This window comes from Podarcis cretensis, assembly GCF_951804945.1.
Source record: "Podarcis cretensis genome assembly, chromosome: 14".
Classification (NCBI taxonomy): domain Eukaryota; kingdom Metazoa; phylum Chordata; class Lepidosauria; order Squamata; family Lacertidae; genus Podarcis; species Podarcis cretensis.
This window is the reverse complement of record NC_137183.1, coordinates 19,739,552-19,758,777: the sequence shown is the minus strand read 5'-3', so window position 1 is coordinate 19,758,777 and position 19,226 is coordinate 19,739,552. Positions and strand designations below refer to the sequence as shown.

At 45.7% G+C, this 19,226-nt stretch overlaps 1 protein-coding gene across 2 annotated transcripts in view; it reads right to left on the bottom strand.

The window, feature by feature from the left end:
- The window catches only part of MFGE8 (milk fat globule EGF and factor V/VIII domain containing), a 30,174-nt gene extending 12,118 nt beyond the window's left edge, over positions 1-18,056 (bottom strand). Inside the window, exons 1-6 of one of the 2 annotated variants that reach the window (XM_079954324.1) lie at positions 17,844-18,056; positions 6,819-6,944; positions 5,204-5,329; positions 3,996-4,109; positions 1,281-1,462; positions 571-726 (exon numbers count right to left, since the gene is read on the bottom strand). In XM_079954324.1, coding sequence (XP_079810450.1) covers positions 571-726; positions 1,281-1,462; positions 3,996-4,109; positions 5,204-5,329; positions 6,819-6,944; positions 17,844-17,916 — 777 coding nt within the window. In that variant the 5' untranslated portion in view covers positions 17,917-18,056. The remainder of the gene's footprint in view (positions 1-570; positions 727-1,280; positions 1,463-3,995; positions 4,110-5,203; positions 5,330-6,818; positions 6,945-17,843) is intronic. The other variant, XM_079954325.1, reaches the window with a different exon arrangement.
- Between the last annotated feature and the right edge of the window lie 1,170 nt (positions 18,057-19,226).

Genomic DNA, 19,226 nt, shown 5'->3' with positions numbered 1-19,226 from the left:
AACTACAAAAAGCGGCTGTGGGATGCTGCCAAGCCCAACAACAAAGGCACTGTTTTAGTGGCCACCCTTGGGAGGCTGCTGTTAAGAAAAACAAAGTAATGTATTTTAAAGCACTTCAGCATCATTCAGGGGTACAGGTGGTGCTGTGGTCTAAACCACTGAGCCTCTTGGGCTTGCGGACTGGAAAGTCGGCGGTTTGAATCCCTGCAACAGAGTGAGCTCCCATTGCTCTGTCCCAGCTTCTGCCAACCTAGCAGTTTGAAAGCACACCAGTGCAAGTAGATAAATAGGTACCGCTGCAGCAGGAGGATAAACGGCATTTTTCGTGCGCTCTGGTTTCCATCACGGTGTGCCGTTGTGCCAGAAGTGGTTTAGTCAAGCTGGCCACAAGACTCAGAAATCTGGCTCCCTTGGCCTGAAAGCTAGATGAGTGCCGCAACCCCATAGTCACCTTTGACTGGACTTAACCATCCAAGGGTCCTTTACCGTTACCATCTTACCATCCACTTTTTTTTTGTTTTGTTTCTCCACCCCTCAGACACAGCTGCAGCACCTGCCCCCTTTGCTCACCTTGTCATGATCTTGCTCCTCATCCTTAATGTACACGAACTCGCGTCCGTCGAGGCTGTAGGCTACTTTGTAGGCCCGGACATATTCCAGGCGGCCTACGCGGCGTGCCCCTTGTGTGGCAAGGCCAGAGATCCTCATCTTCCTCATGAGATTGACCTAGGGTGAGGAAAAGGAGGCAGAAACTGGATAAACATCTCTGTATGTGTTTGTGTGTGTGACTCAACACTAATCAGATGTTTTGTGTGTGGCTTATATGCCCAACAGCACGCTGGGAGTCACAGAGACAAGCACAGGACATTGAAGCACCCATTTCTCTTTTCACCCCCAACCATCTCTATTTATTTAATTCCCATTTATATCCCTCCCTCCCAAAGGAGCCTTAAAACATCAGCCTTAAAAACAATGAAAGCAACACAATCCAAGCTATGCTTGTTAGACTTCTTGGTCACTTGTAACCTAAGAAGGTATCAAGCAACTTGCATTAAAATACATTACACCACAAAAAGGAAGTTGCATTAATGTTTCTATAATTCAAACAAGCTGCCACAACAGTAACAGCACATTCACCATTGTTACATAATCGACTCAGTCTATCAAAGGCCTGTTTCCACCTGGCCCTCCCAGTATGGACGAATGCTCCTTGCTTAAGATTTTGGCATCCCACATTTCAAAGCCCACATTGGACTCACTGCTTCCAAGCGCACCATTACCTGAATCCAAGGGCTCCTGTCATAGTTGCTGGAGGTCCAGGCATTCACAATCCCCTTGTTGTTGAGGCGGGCGAGCTCTGGACCCCAGCGCTGCAGGCCAAGGAACCCGTAGTGCACTGAAGAGGCAGCGAGCTGTGTGTTCGAAATGGCTCCTGATTCCATGCCAAGCACATTTGAACATCCTGGAGGGGGGGCACCAAGACCACAGGGAGGAGGGCAGGGAATGAGAGGGAAAGAAGAAACTGAAACTATCGCATATTGCTTCCCTGTGAACCTGCCTCCACTTCCCTCCCCAGCTTCTTCCCCTGTGTCAGCTTTTCAACTGTAAACTCCTTGGGGCAGGGACCTGCCTCTTGCACTCTGCAAAACAACACACACACACACACACACACACGAGTTGGCATCCTGCAAATTAATAATAATAATAATAATAATAATAATAATAATAATAATAATAGCAGCAGCACACAGAGAACTGGCACATGAAAAGAGTAGGAGATCATCAGATTTTTTGGCTGTGAAGTACAGTGGTACCTCAGGTTAAGTACTTAATACGTTCCGGAGGTCCGTACTTAACCTGAAACTGTTCTTAACCTGAAGCACCACTTTAGCTAATGGGGCCTCCTGCTGCTGCCGTGCCACCGGAGCACGATTTCTGTTCTCATCCTGAAGCAAAGTTCTAAACCTGAAGCACTATTTCTGGGTTAGCGGAGGCTGTAACCTGAAGCGTATGTAACCCGAGGTACCACTGTATTTATCAGTCTATATGAAGCACAGTGGTACTTCAAAGTCTCAAGCAGAGACTGTTCTGTGCTTTTATAGAACTTTATTCAGATCTGCATGCACTCAATTTATTCCATCCCGTGTTATTTTATTTTAACATTGGTTAAACAAGAAGAACATCCCCTCCCTTTTTAAGAGGCATGCTGCAATCTGCCAGGGAAACATGGCATTTTAAGTTTGTTTATGATGTTTCTTATTACTGATGTTGCCTTGTGTTACTTTTCATATGGCTCAAACTTTTGTTCTTGGGATGGTTGGATAACTATATACAAATAAATGTATCTAATTTAATCTCGCACACATACATATGCCATCTTCGGCTGCCGGAGAACCTGGGGGCTTGCAAGATCCCTGATCTCTGACTGGAGGTGGGTGCAAGCTCTGTTCAACCCCAAAGGAATGCTGTTCTCAAGCCAATGGCTCCTGCTCCCTATTTCTAGCAAAGAAGCCCTCAAGGAGATGGGAGGGGAAATATCTTTGTGGGGTTATTCAGAATAATGTGTTTTTCTAGTTCTTATCTCCCTTCAAGTGTCTAATTTGTTTATGCAATAAAAGTGTCACCAAGAAGCAGAGCAACATGAAAATAAGTCCTAGAGGAGCTTTTGGGGGACTGAGATTCTCAATCACTTCATGCTGAAATTAAGTTAAGCAGAGAAGACAATGACATGTTAATTATCTCTGACATGTAAATGTGAGGGAAGTTCACGAGAACTGGGCAGGCACAGCTTGAGCGAGAACCCAAGTTTAAAAGAGAGAGTAAGGAATGGTGGTGAACACTCAAGAGGCTTTCTTGTAGGGATGGTTGAATCTGTAAATGTCATTTGGTCTTTTCCCCCAGTCTTGCAATCTTCCCCTCTCCCCCCAAAAATGCATTTCTCCCAACATACATTTCTGAATGCACTTTTGCCTTTATATGCATTTTGCAAGCCGTTTCCCCCTACATGTAGAATTTGCGTGCATTATTTTCTCTAATACAGACGCATTTTGGTGTACACATTTCCCCCCAAGGTACACATTCTTGCACATACGCTTTGGTTGGAAAACGGCATCGCCAAACTAGGAGAAGTGCACATTGCGAAGGATAGCTGCATTTTGGTTCCTGCATAGTGTTAGTGTGGGGTTTTGTGTCAGCATTGCACAGGTTGGCCCTTTATTTGTTTGTTTGCATATGTGTGTGTGTGTGTGTGTGTACGTATGTACACACACACACACACACACATATATATAATTTATATTTATTTCTTTTTATTTGCACTGCAAGAGATTAGAGCTTGGTTGGAAGCCATGACTGCTTCACAATGCAGAGGGCACCTTAGCTCACTATTGGCTTATAGAATTTTGCAAGATTTCTGCATGTATACAGGTGATAACACTCAATGCAGAAACTGGGTTATCCATGGGCAGAATTTTATGGGGTGTTCGCATATTTTGCGTATACACAATCTTCAGTATATTTCTGAATACAAGATGCTGGCGTAATGGGTTTTTTTTAAAAAAGAGACACCCCCCCCCAAAAAAAAACAGACTAGGACCAGGCTCAAATCCCCTCCCAGCCATGAAGCCCTCTGAGCCATTTGGAGTCTCTCAGCGTAACCTACCTTGCAGAATAAACTCGAGGATGGGAAGATAACAGATATCAGTGTAAGCAAATAAACTTCAGTTCATCAACCTGTTTGCCAGCTTCCCCAGGGTCTTCCAGCCGCTAGTTTTCAGAAGCAGACGATTGGGCTGCATCACAAATGGGAGATACCCCACCCCCAAATCTTGATGGATCCCAACTCTCAACAGCCCAACCAGCACGGCCAATGTTCATGGATGTTGCAAGTTCTAGTCCAACATTTGTAGGACCAATGATTCACCAGCTGGGCTCTAAATGGACTTGGTCATTTCATCACTACCACCCTTCACACCCATCACGGATCAGGAACTTACGGAGTTGGCAGGATTTCCCCAGGTAGGGGGGCATGCACTTGCAGGCATAGTCCCCACTGAGATCCAAGCAGGTTCCTCCATTCTTACAGGGCTGCGAAGAGCATTCGTTCATGTCTACAGCCAAAAGGAAAGAAGAATTGAGTTGCTCGCCCCCAATGCAGCCAAATCAGGACCCCCGTTTGACTAAATGCCCAGGCATTTGATGGCTGAAGAATATTGTTCCTGGCAACCTCAAGATTGCTGGATGGAAGTATGTTCCAAATTGTAATTGCTGCTAGAATGTTTTGGTCTGTTTTAGAATTGGCTTGATGTGTTTTTCTCTTGTATATCTATTTGCCTCCCTGCCCTCCTTGGGGAGGAAGGGCAGGATATAAACTTTATAAATGAAAAGAAAACCATAAAAGAAAGCTTTGTTGCATTTGTCAGCCATGTCTTAAGACTGCAAATGTCTGAAGGTCATCTGTGGCCAAACAGAAGATAAGTCAGGGTACCACTGTACTTTTTCTATCTTCGATGCTACTTTTAGTTGCCAAAAAACAGATAAATTGTGATTTTTCTTTGCTGAACAGCTGTAACAGTTACCGGCTGAAGCTGTATCTGCCATCAACAACAGACTCGCAGAGAAGAGTACGGAGTATGAACAGCGAGTATAGTGCACTGGTTAGAATGTCAGGCTAGGACTTGCAGGACCACGGTTCAAATCCCCACTCTGCCAGGAAGCTAACTGGGTGAGCTTGAGTCACAGTCACAACATCTCACCCTTTGTTGCCTCTCAGGGTTGTTGTGAGGGTGAAATGGGGAAAGAGAAGGGACAGAATTGCCAAACACAGGAAGAACAAGGATATAGTTTGAGTGCCTGACTTGTACATCTATAAATCATTTATTGGTCAACACAAATAAAAGTTATTAATACTGCAGCTGTTGTATAAGGGATTATTATTTTGACCGGAATGTAATTGAAATTAATAAGATTTTGGAATGCAGAAATAAAGAGGGAAAGGGAGATATAAATGTAAAATCTGGCCTACTATAAACATGGATGTAATTGCAAGAGGTGGTTGTTGCCCTGCTTGGGGGAGTTCCTAGAGACACATAGCTACAACTGCTGGAAACAGGGTACCAGACTGATGGGCCATTTGCTCCAAGCCAGCGCGAGCTGCTCTTCCGTTTGCAGCTGCAACTTTCCCAAAGACACATCTCACACTCACTATTTTCGCAGTGTTTGCCTTCATACCCCGAAGGGCACTTGCAAAGGTATTCGGTGAAGACGTCACCCCTGTTGGGAACCACCTGGCACTCGCCCCCATTCTGGCAGGGGTTTGGGTGGCAGGCACCTGAAAACAAGAGGTGCAGAAGGAGAAATCAGATGCAAACAAGAACATCTCACAGCCCCTGCTAGACTTAACTATGCAAGAGGAGGTCGACAAACCACCACCTGCAGAGTTATCAGCGCCCCCAACACACATGCAATTTCATTAGCAATCTGGTTGGCTGCTGTGAGAACAGGGTGCTGGACTAGATGAGCCACTAGCTTGATCCAGCAAGACACTCCTTAAGTTCTAAAGAAATCATGTACAGTGGTGCCCCGCAAGACGAACGCCTCGGAAGACGAAAAACTCGCTAGACGAAGGAGTTTTTCGTTTTCTTAGCCGCTTCGCAAGACGCATCTCCCTATGGGCTTGCTTCGCCAAACGAAGCTTGCCCCACAAGCTCCGGGGATAGCGGGGAAGCTTCTCCCCGTTGCCAGCCCCGCAATCTCCGGGGACAGAGGTCCCCGGACCCCTTTTGAACCAAGGGGCGGCAACGGGGAGAAGCAATCTTCTCCCCGCCGCCCCTTGCTTCAAAAGAGGGGGCAGAGGGGAAGGCGCGCGCCTTCCCCTCTGTCCCTGGATGGTCTCCATAGGAACGCATTGATTGATTTTCAATGCATTCCTATGGGAAACCGTGCTTCGCAAGACGAAAAACTCGCAAGAAGAAAAAACTTGCGGAACAAATTAATTTCGTCTTGCGAGGCACCACTGTATGTCAGAGCAGCTGATGGTTTGCAAATGGCAATCGGGATGTGAATATCCTTTCCCAACAAATGAGATGTGCATGTCATTAGCATTGCAAAATATATTCTGAAGTGCAATGGAATAACAATGGCATAATTAGCAGGACTGATGTGCTTGCACTTATTTTAACTCTGCCATTGTTGCAGTAAGCATTTGGGGTCCCAAGGTGGAGAGATTTTGAGACCACTGCAGAACTTGTGCCAGGAATCAGATCAGTCCCTTACCCAAAGCCCTATCTATTCTACAGTTTAGTCCTGCTGGCCACATGACCCGGAAAGCTGTCTGCGGACAAACGCCGGCTCCCTCGGCCTGAAAGCGAGATGAGCGCCACAACCCCAGAGTCGCCTTTGACTGGACTTAGCCATCCAGAGGTGCTTTTAACCTTTTTTACCTAACCTGCATTTTCCTCTCTGGGCTCCTCCAAGCGACTCCATTATTGAGCATTCATCCCAAGTTGGTTTTACTCTTTTTAGAGCTTGTGTTCTATTCCACTTTCATTATGCACATCGTTTTGACGGCTTAATGGTAGCCTATAAATTTCTATTAATAATCATCACAAACCATCCTCTGCTTACAGATAGGTAGCCGTGTTGGTCTGCCATAGTCAAAACAAAATAAAAAAAATCCTTCCAGTAGCACCTTAAAGACCAACTAAGTTAGTTCTTGGTATGAGCTTTCGTGTGCATGCACACTTCTTCAGATACCTTCTGATATCCTCTGCTTGTTTAAGTTCTAACGATAAACCCCGTGCTCCGAACACCACATTTACCTTTCTCGGTTTCGTTGCAATCAATCCCAGTAAAGCCTTCTGCACAGATACAGAAGAAAGGAAATTCGGTGATGCCAGTCAGGCAGGTTCCTCCGTTCTGACACTTGTTCTCTTCACAGAAGTCACCTGGAAAACCAAGGGAGTGAATCAGTGCAAGGCAGCAGCTTTGTAGTGAAGGTCCCTCTTCCCCACCACTTCTGAGTCATAAATACCAACGGGGGTCAGGATCCTGATTTGTCTGAGGTTCCCATTTCCAATTGTGTCCAGGAGTGGGGGAGGGGTCACAGAAAACATACAGTGGTACCTTGGGTTACATATGCTTCAGGTTACATACGCTTCAGGTTACAGACTCCACTAACCCAGAAATAGTGCTTCAGGGTAAGAACTTTGCTTCAGGATGAGAACAGAAATCGTGCTCCGGCGGCGCAGCGGCAGCAGGAGGCCCCATTAGCTAAAGTGGTGCTTCAGGTTAAGAACAGTTTCAGGTTAAGAACGGGCCTCCAGAATGAATTAAGTGCTTAACCCGAGGTACCACTGTATTTGGGGAGGGGCCACAGCTCAATGGTACAGCATGTGCTATGAAATAGAACAATAACAATCCCCAGAAACCATTTTTATCCTGCCTGTTTTTCTAGGGGTTATTTAAAGGGGGGAGCATCCTCACAGGCGTCGGGAACCTTTGGGCATCCAGACGCAGCTGAACTAAAACTCCCATCAGACACGCCAACACCTAGGGGCTGAAGCAGTTCTGTGGGGGCCATTTTTTTAGGGGGGGGCCCTCTCAATGTTCAGAGGGAGTTTGGCTCATCGCAACATCACGTTGGGCCCCCTCAATCGTCTTGAGAAGATGGCGCCTCTGACTCCCATCATCTTTGGCAACTGGCAATGCTTGCTGAGGCTGATAGGAGTTCAGCAACAAGTAGAACTCTGGTCCGACTGCACGGGCTACCAATTAGTTTCCGGGCCCAATTCAAAGTGCTGGTTTTGACCTATAAAGCCTTAAATGGCTCAGGACCTCAATACCTCAAGGACCACCTCTTCCCATTTGACCCTACCCAGTGTCCCTGAGATCATCTTCTGAGGTCCTCCTTCATGTGACCCCCCCCCCCCTCGAGAGGTTCGGAGGGTGGCAACATGAAAACGCGCCTTCTCTGCAGTGGCTCCCCATCTGTGGAATGCTCTCCCCAAGGAAGTTCACCTGGCAGCTTCATTATACACCTTTAGGCGCCAAGCAAAAACGTTCCTTTTTAACCAGGCCTTTGATTGCTCTGATTCCGACATCCTATGCCCTTTTAAAATGTGGCTCTTTTGGGGGGCACGTTATTGGGTTGTTCTTTTTATTCTGATTATCCAAGTTGTGGTTTTTATGTTTATCTTTTCCCTGAACCGCCCTGAGACTTCCGGGTATGGGGCAGTATATAAATTCAATAAAATAACAGCAACAATAACAATAACTAGGTCAAAGGTTTCCCACACCTGCTGTAGCAGAAAATTCCATAGTTAACTATGCACTCTGTGGAGAAGTCCTTGTGCATACTTAAGTACATTAGAATAGCCTGCTGAATCAGGTCATCTATTCCAGCATCCTGTTCTGTGAGAGGCCAAGCAGATGCCTAGGGGAAGCTATGTAGAAGTACTGGCTGGCTTCACAGTTTTTCATGCATCGTGATTTTTGCACAGCACACACACGCACATGATGATTCGCAACATATTGCCAGGTCAAAAATTATGAAACCGGTATCACAATATGGACTTCAAACCGGTTTTGGGCAATGTAACGATATATTGCCTAGCTCTAGTCATCATTGTGATAGGAATTTTATGGTCTTAGATATATGATAATGTTCATAAGCGTACCAATCAAGCACGTACATACATCAGCACAGGAAGACCGACCATTTTGATTCCTAAACTGAGCAAATGTTTTCTCTGCATGGTCAAAGTGGGAAACCTCCCATTGTCTCTTTCCTCACAAATCCTGTCTTAAGGGCACATTTAAGATATGAATAGGGTGTGAGCCTGTGACATGGCCCAGGAACTAAGTATTTATCATTACAAAAGACTGGCCAGGCTACCCAGGCAATCCAATCAAGTAACCTGCCAGACAGGAGATAAACAAGGACAGGAGAAAAACAACATTCAATTTTCTGTTTAGACCGCCTTTTCTGTGATGTAGGTATGATGTATCTGAGGGGTGGTCTTAGGTTACACCCCTTCTGTGATGTATGTATGATGTTTCTGGGGGTGGTCTTGATCTACAGGGTGGCAATTTCAAAAGTCTTTATAAGGCCTTGCGCGCCATTTTTCTGGGTTCCTCCTCTCTCCTGCGGGTGAGGGGAGCACCCTGTTGCAACAGATCAATGAAGATCAAGCTTACTAGCTGCTTTGCTTCTTAATATTCTCTGGCTGGCCTCTGCTATTCTCTCCTACAAATAGGGAACCTATGTAAGTACTCTGCATGGGCTCTTGGATACCCCATAAGGGAAAAGGGCAATTTTTGTTTACAACATCATCTTGCAGAAGTGAATCCCAGTTTAACTACGCACGGAGAGAAGAAGTACTTTCTCTTTGAAGAATTCCTTTCGTTTTGCCTCTTCTAAATCTGTAGAGAACCCAAGGCAGATCCTCCAAAAATAGCCTCCAGGCTCCTTGTTTGCTGGAGTAGGGCTTTAACGTCCATGGCAGACAGATTTCATTAGCTTAAGCTACTCCTCCCAGCATTATTGCTCGTAAGTCTTTTTATAGCAGAAGTCCCTGGGGTTAATCTCACTTCCTAACACTCCGCTCCTCCAACGGGCCAAGAAGAAACCAGGCTCCAAACTGTATTCAGAGGTGCATGGGCAGTTCTCACAGCCCAGCCTGGGAAGGGAAAATAAAAAAGGCAACAGAGCTCAGGCACTGCCTGTGCTGTCACCCTGGCTGGTGCCAGATGACCTCATCTTCCATCAATGCACTGCCACGAGCTACAGCCAGGGAGGAAGGGATGGCCATAGGAATCTGAGATGTCGCTTCCGATCTGACTTGCTCCCAAACAGACAGGAGTACTTAGCTGCCCTCTGTGTTTCTCTGCCCTGCCTTTTGGACAATTAATGCAACTGAGAGCTGGGTTCCCGTGGAGTGGAGTGGCCAAGTTACTACAAAACAACAACACTGAGCGTCTTCAGTGGAAGGAGGTGGCTGAACAGAAATGCATTGGCAATCAGCAGGGATGTGTGAATGCCAGTTTTGCAAAAGGGTAAGGGGAAAAAAATCAGGTTCCAGGTTCCAGAGAACCCTTTTTTCCTGCTCAGTGAACCTCTGAGATGTACTGAATTAACTTTTACTCAGAGTTGCAGGGGTCAGCAAACTTTTTCAGCAGGGGGCCAGTCCACTGTCCCTCAAACCATGTGGTGGGCCGGACTATATTTTGAAGGGGGGGCATGAATGAATTCCTATGCCCCACAAATAACCCAAAGATGCATTTTAAATAAAAGCACACATTCTGCTCATGTAAAAACATGCGGATTCCCGGACTGTCCGCGGGCCGGATTTAGAAGGCGATTGGGCCGGATCTGGCCCCCGGGCCTTAGTTTGTCTACCCATGGAATTGACTCATCAAACTTAATGGACATTCATTTCAAAAAAAGTTAGTTGAATACAATCCCAAGTTTTCATTTAAAAACAACCCACCACCACCAAGTTTCTAACCCTTAAAAGACTGGGAAAATAATATTTGGCTGTATTGAGGATGGGCAACGTCCCAGAAGTTTCAGAAGCCAAGCAGAGGTGGTTTCAGAACCTGGAATTCTGGGACAGATGCCAGGGCCACAGCAGGAGAGCTGTTAATGCCTGCTCTGGGGCTGCCTTTAAGGGAGGGTAAATTCACGCCCCAAGGCTTCAAGCAATCCTGCATCTGGGATTGGTGGGAGCTAGAGTTCAACAACAACCAGATCTGCCTTCCCCAATCTGCTTTGGACTCCAGTGCCCATCAGCCCTAGCCAGCCTTGTCATGGTCAGAGATGATGGGAGCTTTCATCCAAAACACCTGGAGGACCAGTGTTACAAACCCAGATAGGTATATAAGCTAATCACTGTTGGGTCACCCCAATGGAATGTCTAGGCACCATTCCACTGGGATTAAGTTTTTCATTTCATTTCAAATAGCACTTTATATTTTAAAGAAAAAATCTCAAAGCAGTTCACAACACATTAAAACATCACATAAAGCAATCCAGAAAAAAATAAATGCAAGCGTCAAGGAAAACAACGTGGGGAGCAACTTTTGAAACCTCAGAAAGTGCCAGGAAGATTATCCATGAGATGTTCAGCAAAATTGGAGCATGTGTGATTACATAGCTTCCAAACTTGTCCATCATGGTACTTTCTGAATTGCCTGTCTTGAACCGCCATCCATAGTCATACACATTTAATTTCCCTGTCCAGACACTTTAACTACCCAGTCTCCTTCTCCCTCCCAGATCTGTTCTTCTTGCTCTTGCCCAAATTCTCTGATAAGCAAAAAAACCTCATTTGACAGTTCCCATCTTCTACTGATGAGCAACTTCCTCCAACCCAGTTACAGAGCACTTGACACATTCCCAGCCCATTGAGGGGTTTCTGAGATGCTCAGCTACATCTTGAGGGGTTTCTGAGATTCCTGGCTACATCTTCAGAGGTGGCTGCTCAAGTAAAATACAGTCTGAACACTGCTGTTCTGTCCACCTTTTGGTTTAATAATGTATAATTTGACATGAGCTTCATTCACAAAGCATGGTTTTCCATTCATAAAACATTATCTCTCATGAAAAGGTTATGAATTGAGCTTCTCCAGGTTGGGGGGGCAGTGCGGCATTCATCCTCAATTTACAGCAAAACTAATTAATTTCTCTGGTATGTTCCTAATAGGACAGGCATTAAGTAGGTCTCTGCACAGCTCTGCAAGCCGCTTACTATTTCAAGGAAGAGGCTAGAGCAGAGAAGAAAGTCGACAGCGTGCAAAGGAAAAAGTGAGTTTTAAAGGGCGGCTCTCCTGTCTGTGAACTCCTGCTACAATTTCTGTGACAATGGAACTCCAAGTCAAAAGGTGGGATATAAATACCTTAATAATCAAATAACATTTTCATTCAAGGAAGCTGTATTTTTACAGCTGCTTTTATACTTGTAATTTTGATGTCTGCCTTTATTTGTTTGTGGACTGCCTAAGCAGTTCTTCTGGAAATGAAAGTGGTATATAAACCCTTTTAATCATTAACATCTGAAGCTAGACAGGCCAGTGACCTGACTTGGTGTAAGCTGGCTTTTGATATCTCTACAAGTCTCAGGTTCAATCCCAAACAATTCCAATTAGAAAGGACAGGTAGCAGGCAATTGTCATAAGAGAGAGTCACACCAGAAATCCTTCAGAGCTGCTGCCAATCTGATTATGCGTTATTTCTTTTATTTATTATTGTCATGTCTAAGCAGCCCCAGAGCAAGAGGTCTCTGGGCAGTGGTGTAGATAAAAATGGCTTAAAATCTCATGTGTCCCCTCAATGGGAGATCTGGACGAAAACAGGGCCTTTTTAGTGGTGGTTCCTCACTCATAGAATGCTCTCCCCAAGGATGCTCGCCTAGCGCCATCATTACATATTTTAGGTGCCAGGCCTATTCTGCTAGGCCTTGGGTGAGTGGGATGTTTTAATCCTGCCTTCTAAAAATACAGTTGATTTAAATTTTGTTTTGTTTTATGCTTTTTGTAATAATAATTAAATCCATTTAAAAAGGGACTAGTAAATTTAAATAGCAACAATCATAATATAAAACAGAGTAGATTGTACTAGCCTAGATGAACAAGAAGCCTGATATGGTACAAGGCAGTGTCATATCCTACATGCCATCTGTTCCTTTTGAATTATGATGCTGGAGGAGACTCTTGAAAGTCCCATGGACTGCAAGAAGATCAAACCTATCCATTCTGAAGGAAATCAGCCCTGAGTGCTCACTGGAAGGACAGATCCTGAAGCTGAGGCTCCAATACTTTGGCCACCTCATGAGAAGAGAAGACTCCCTGGAAAAGACCCCGATGTTGGGAAAGATGGAGGGCACAAGGAGAAGGGGACGACAGAGGACAAGATGGTTGGACAGTGTTCTCGAAGCTACCAACATGAGTTTGACCAAACTGTGGGAGGCAGTGGAAGACAGGAGTGCCTGGCGTGCTCTGGTCCATTGGGTCACGAAGAGTCGGACACGACTAAAGGACTAAACAACAACGAGGGTCCTCTTTAGGGTGTCCCTGCAGAATAAAAAGTTTGCTCCCACACCCATTGGTGCTCCTTTATATTCTTTTCCTTTCCCTCATTCTGACTGCAGGCTAAGAATGTTTGTGTCCTTTGATTAGCTACTGTTTAAGAACCAGCTCATTCCATTTGGCCCTGATAAACAAACCAGCAAACAATGGAAAGGGGGAAACGTATCTTCTGGCTGGGATAAAAAACTATTGTCTGCTTGCAGAGGGAAGGATTGCTTCATGATTAAAAGAATACTATGTGTCTGCGTTGGGACTGTTGGGTCAGAACCAATTCCCAATTATCACTTCACTCACTGTCACGAGACAAGAAAATTGGATGAGCAACACAATCATGCCCCCAACCTAGAGAACAACGTGTCTCGTTTCCCAGAGTCAGAAGTGCCTGGAAAAAAACAGGATTCATTTAGGAGGGGGTACCAAGCCGCTAGTCCTCATGAATGCACAGAAAATTCATTTCATGTGCTCAAAAAGCATAGTATTTGAATGTAGTATCTTGCCTGGAACTGGAGTAGCCCCAATTCCTGTCGCCCACCTCTCCCTAATGTTTCATGACCCCCAAACAAAAGCCCAAATCATTCCTAGAGAGTTTTGATTCATTGGGAAGAGTAGCATTTTCTCTACTCTTGACTCTAAACCACTGGGCAGAAGGAATGAGAATTATTTTCGCAGGAGCATCACTGATTGAAGGTGGCTTAGGTCACATTCACACCATACATTTAAAGAACATTTTACGCCCACATCTTCCTTCAAAGAACCCTGGGAATTGCAGTTTATCTCTTGCAGAACTACAATTCCCAACAGCCTTGACAGGCTACAGTTCCAAGGATTCTTTGGGGAAGCAATATACTTTAAATACCCTGTGGGCCTGATAGTAAAGTAAAGGGTAAAGGGACCCCTGACCATTAGGTCTAGTCGTGACCGACTCTGGGGTTGCGGTGCTCATCTCGCTTTATTGGCCGAGGGAGCCAGCGTACAGCTTCTGGGTCATGTGGCCAGCAAGACTAAGCCGCTTCTGGCGAACCAGAGCAGCTCACGGAAACGCCGTTTACCTTCCCGCTGGAGCAGTACCTATTTATCTACTTGCACTTTGACATGCTTTTGAACTGCTAGTTTGGCAGGAGCAGGGACCAAGCAACGGGAGCTCACCCCATCGCGGGAATTCGAACTGCCGACCTTCTGATCGGCAAGTCCTAGGCTCTGTGGTTTAACCCACAGCGCCACCCGCGTACCATCTGCCAAATATCAGAGGCTGCTCCCCTATTCACCCCTATATTTTGGGGTTGGCAAGTGTGACGAGTGAGTGGGGGACCTTTATCACCAAGGAAGCGGGCTGGATGGCCCAGAGGTTGTCAGATGCGGAACTTAAGTTAGAATTTTTAAAAGGAAAGTGGACAAGAGGACAGATTGCACCAAAAGCAGAATCCACTGGGATTTTCATTCATGCAGAATCCATTCTAATCCCTTTCAGCTACATACAGCTCTGCACCTCCATCGTCCTCAGTTTCAGGTTGTTTTTTTCCTCCTCCAACAAAGACTTAGAAGTGCTGACTCTGCCCTAAAGTGCTAACAAGAGAGGAGGCAGATAATGCTTAGCTCACTGTTGGGTTCAGGCCCGTACCCATCACAGCCCTGCAGTAAGCATTTAAACAGTCTCCTCCCCACTGTCACCATCAATCAGAAATATAAATATGCTGTGCTCTCTCTTCCAGCAGTTGCCTTAGGAACCAGGTAAAACCGTCGGAAGAAAAAATCCCCGATTCTGACCACACAAAGGAGCATTGCCAAGTGTGGGAAGAGATGTTACAAGGAACATATGCCCTCAACTTCCTCATTCTATTGCTAACTTGTTTTTTTATCCTGCTCTCCTTTCAAGATCGGCATACTGTACATGATTCCTTCCCATACACGCACATTTTGTCCTCACAGTAACCCTGTTAGGTAGACTAGGCTAAGAGGGAGCTGTTGGCCAACAGTCAGTTAATGAGGTTCAGGGCCAAGTGGGATTCAACCCCAAGTCTCCCTGACCCAAGTCCAACAGCCTATTCACTAGAAAAGGAGTGAGCAAAACTCAGGCTTCGAGAATATGAGCCCAAGTGTTTGCTCCAAGTACTAAAACTGAATGAAGCTCACAGTCCTTGCAAACAAAAAATCCCAAGTTTCCTTTCAGCAGTGTTAATTGGTTGCTACAAGTACTATAAGCAATTAGGAATCTGACTCCTTGTGGAGGAGGTGATCACCAGCCACTATCATATCCACAGCCTTGTCTGCACTACACATTTAAGCTGCATCATACCACTTTAATTGGTCATAGCTTCCCCCAAAGAACCCTGGGAAGTGTAGTTTGTTGAGGGTGCCGAGTCATTAGAAGATCTCCTATTCAGTTAGCAGAACTACCATTTCCAGAGTGCTTTAACAACCAATCCCTCTTCTCAGGGAACTCTGGGACTTGTAGCTCTGAGAATGAAAATAACAAACTACAGTTCCCAGGATTCTTTGGGGGAAATCACAACTGTTTAATGCTTTAAAATGCATAGTGCAGATGGGGCCCAGATCTCCCCTCGCCCCATCGCTGTACTATATTATATTGGCTGTTCAAGGCCTATTTACCATGGATAGGGCGTAAGAAAAATATGATGCTTACATCCCAATCCTGAAAGCAATTGTTTGGAATTCCTTTTCAATGAGCTTACTAGGGAAGAGGCGCAGTTCAGTGGTAGTGCATCTGCTTTGCAAGCAGAAGGTTGCTGGTTCAATCCCCAGCAACTCTATGTATGGCTGAAACCCTGGAGAAGCTGCCAGCCAGAGCAGACAATACTGAGCTAGATGGGTCAATGATTTGACTCCACCTGAGACAGCTTCCTGGGTCCCTATGTACTTATTTGTTTATATTCCACTGCTTCTTCAGGGAGTTCAATACACTGCATCTTCACAACAGTCTTGCGAGGTAGGTTAGGCTCTGAGAAAGCGACTGGCCTAAAGTCATCCAGGGCACACTTCAGAAAGAGGTGACATTTCATACTCAAGGCAACTGAGAATACCTCCATGGTGAGCAGAAAAGGAGTTGAATTATTTTGCAAGAAGTAGTAGTTTTTAATTTCAGACCATCCCTTTAGCCCAAACTTACACATAAAGCTAAACCAAAGCAAGGCTTAGTGCAAGCAAGCAGGTTCCCTGACTGAAGGGACTTTTGTTTTTATTGTGCATTTTGTGTTTTCATATTGTGATTTTATGTTGCAACCTGAGACCTGCGGGTATAGTGCAGTATACAAATTTAATGAATAACCAATAAATAAATAAAAGATCACTGTGACAATACTCCTCCCCAATGCCGCTGCCCTACAAGGGACGAAGCCATGGTTTGGCATATTGTTAAAACCCAGACTTATGGTTTGTCTACCCTAGATAAAGCAGTAAGCCAGGAACACACCTTGGTTAAAGTGCATGGTTTGTCTGGAGCAAGACAAACCATGGGGCCAAAATCTGGATACAACATTAAGCCAAACCATGGTGCCTTTAAAGCTATAGTCTGGAGGTGCACATCTAGGTAAAACGTCCAGAAAGCAGCTTCCAAGTAAGATTAACCCTTGTGAGGGGCCACTGCTCAGAGGTAGGGCTGGGAGAGACTTCTGCCTCAAAGTCCAGAGAACCATTGCCAGCCAGTGTTGACAAAACTGAGCTAGACAGAGCAATGATCTGACTGGTTATGGAAGCAGCTTCCTAAGTCCCTAAGCTCCTTTTGGAAATGAGTCACTGCACTGATCCAGTGTCTTCCACATCCCCACAAAAGCCTACCGACATCTTGCCCACAAGCACCCAAAAGGACCCTTGGGAGATTTATGAGGAAGTCCCTTAAACCAAAAACATGCACACGTACCTAAGTCCTGGAAATAGGTCGGTATAGAAGAACAAAAATACCTCTCTAGCACCAAGTTTTAAGAAAAGAGGTTACTTATCCCCAGAACAACCCTGAAAGCCTAGAGCAGGCCCCCTTAGGCTCTCCTTTCACTTTGATTTCCACAGACCAATTCCCGTGGGAAAATATGGTGCCTATTTTCCCACATTGCAAAATGTTAGTCTGATGATCCCCACATCAAGTCAAGGTTCAGAGGGTGGGGAAAGAGAGCACAGCCTTACTCTTTGCGTTGACACCACTATTGTTTGTAAAATGTTACTGAGGAACGATACAGATAGGGTAAAACTGGGCGAGTCAGAGGCTTGTGGATTTCACTAGCTCCCTTTCCCTTCCCCCACCGTTTCCCTCCACAATTTGAACACAGGGCCTGCTTCTCTAAACTTCATAACCAGGTCTTCCTCTTAGAGCTTGCTAAGGCTAAATCCCCCAAAACACAGGCAGGGACGAGAAGAACTATAAAAATAAAGCCAGGACTTAGCGCTGCCCGCCGCCCCTGGCGAATCCATCATTGCGCACAGAGCCTCTCGAGCTTTTCCCTAACCCTAAGCAAACGGCATTCCAACCCAACGCGTAAACATACCCTGCTTGTGCGTTCGGCTGATCTTTTCAAATGGGCATTTCGCGATCTCACGGCGCTTTAATGCGAGTTTCGTGGAAGGATTTGGTCGGCAGCGAAGGAACAAATCGAGAGGCGCTGGGCTGCAAACGGATTTAAAGCCAGGGCAGCTTCGCCTTCGAGGCGCCCCGCGCGCAATTTAAGAAGGGCTCCCCACCCACCACCTCCAGTAGCCAAAAACCAGGCAGGGAAGCGAGAGAAGGGAAGGGAAAATCAGCGCTGCCTACTCACCGCTGACAGCAACCAGCAGACAGAAGGCGAGGAGAGGCCCCAGCAGGAGCTGCGAGGAGCTGGGTCCCTTCATGGTGCGTCTTCCCCTGCAGGGCTGGGCTGGGCTGAGCGCGCCTCTCGTCCCGTCTCGTCCTGCTCCGCTCAAGCTCAGCAAGTTCTGCCGCCTGTTTGTGTTCCTGCTCCGCACAGGCGAATGACTCAGTGCAGCCCAAGGCAGAGAGCGAGCCCGCCCCCTCTTTCCCTTAAGGCTCAGCCTGCCAATTACGCCCCGCCGCCACGTGCTCCGGCTGTCGAGCCAATGGCGAGCGGCGTCGGAAGGAGCAGGAGCAACAGCAGCGCAAAGGAAAGCCATTTGGCCCATTTGGAGGGATGGGTGAGCGGACCGGGATGGGCTGCTGGGCGCCTAGACGACAACATTTGGCTAAGCGCAGTCGTGCTTGAAATAGGGTTGCCACCTTTGTTCTGGTATAATACAGGACAGGGTAGGGTGGGGGGGCCTCAATTTATTTATTTTCCATCTAATGCGCAATGATTTCAAAGCAAACCATTATGATCTATTGCTTTTTATTTAAATAGTTTTTATTTGATTTTACAAATTTGTTCACATTCCAAATCACAAATAATAAAAATTACACAAGATTCTTCCGAATCTTGAGACTTCCCTCCTCCCCTCCATGGGTGCTTTAGTTAACCTTCAGCTAACCTTTTCAGCTGCATATTATAAGTCACTCTAATTTTTCGGTTCTCCATTGTGTCCAAAGTCTATGTAACATTACATGAGTTATTTAAAACCTGCTAAAGAGTTCAAATGCTTACAGTAGTCTCTCAAGTATAGTATAATTTTTCCCCATTCTTTGTTGGAGTTTTGAACCTCCTGGTTTCTGATTTTCCTGGTCATTTTTGCCATCTTTGCATAGTCCAACAACTTGGTCTGCCATTCCGCTCTGGTAGGGACCTTATTGTCTTTCCAACTGCAATATAAAGACATTATGATCTATTGCAGCCTAACAGGATGGTCCCTCTGGCACACATGAATTTGTAGATCTGTCTGTGCTTGGTTACCCAGAACTTAAATACACTCTTTCAAACACATGAATTTGGAGAGGATCCCTAACTTGGCAGAGAGAGAGAGAGAGAGAGAGAGAAGACTTGAAATACAGGACAAAGGTGCATCAATACAGGATGCAGCATTTTACATTGAAATATGGGACAATACTGTATTTATACATAACAGGTGACAACCCTACTCAGGTTTGCCATGGCACCTTATAATACTAGCATTAATTATAATACGTTATAATACCACTGTGCTGTAGTGTTTAGAGTGTCAGACTAGGACCTAGGAGACGAGGGTTCAAATCTCCACTTGGCCATGAAGTTCAC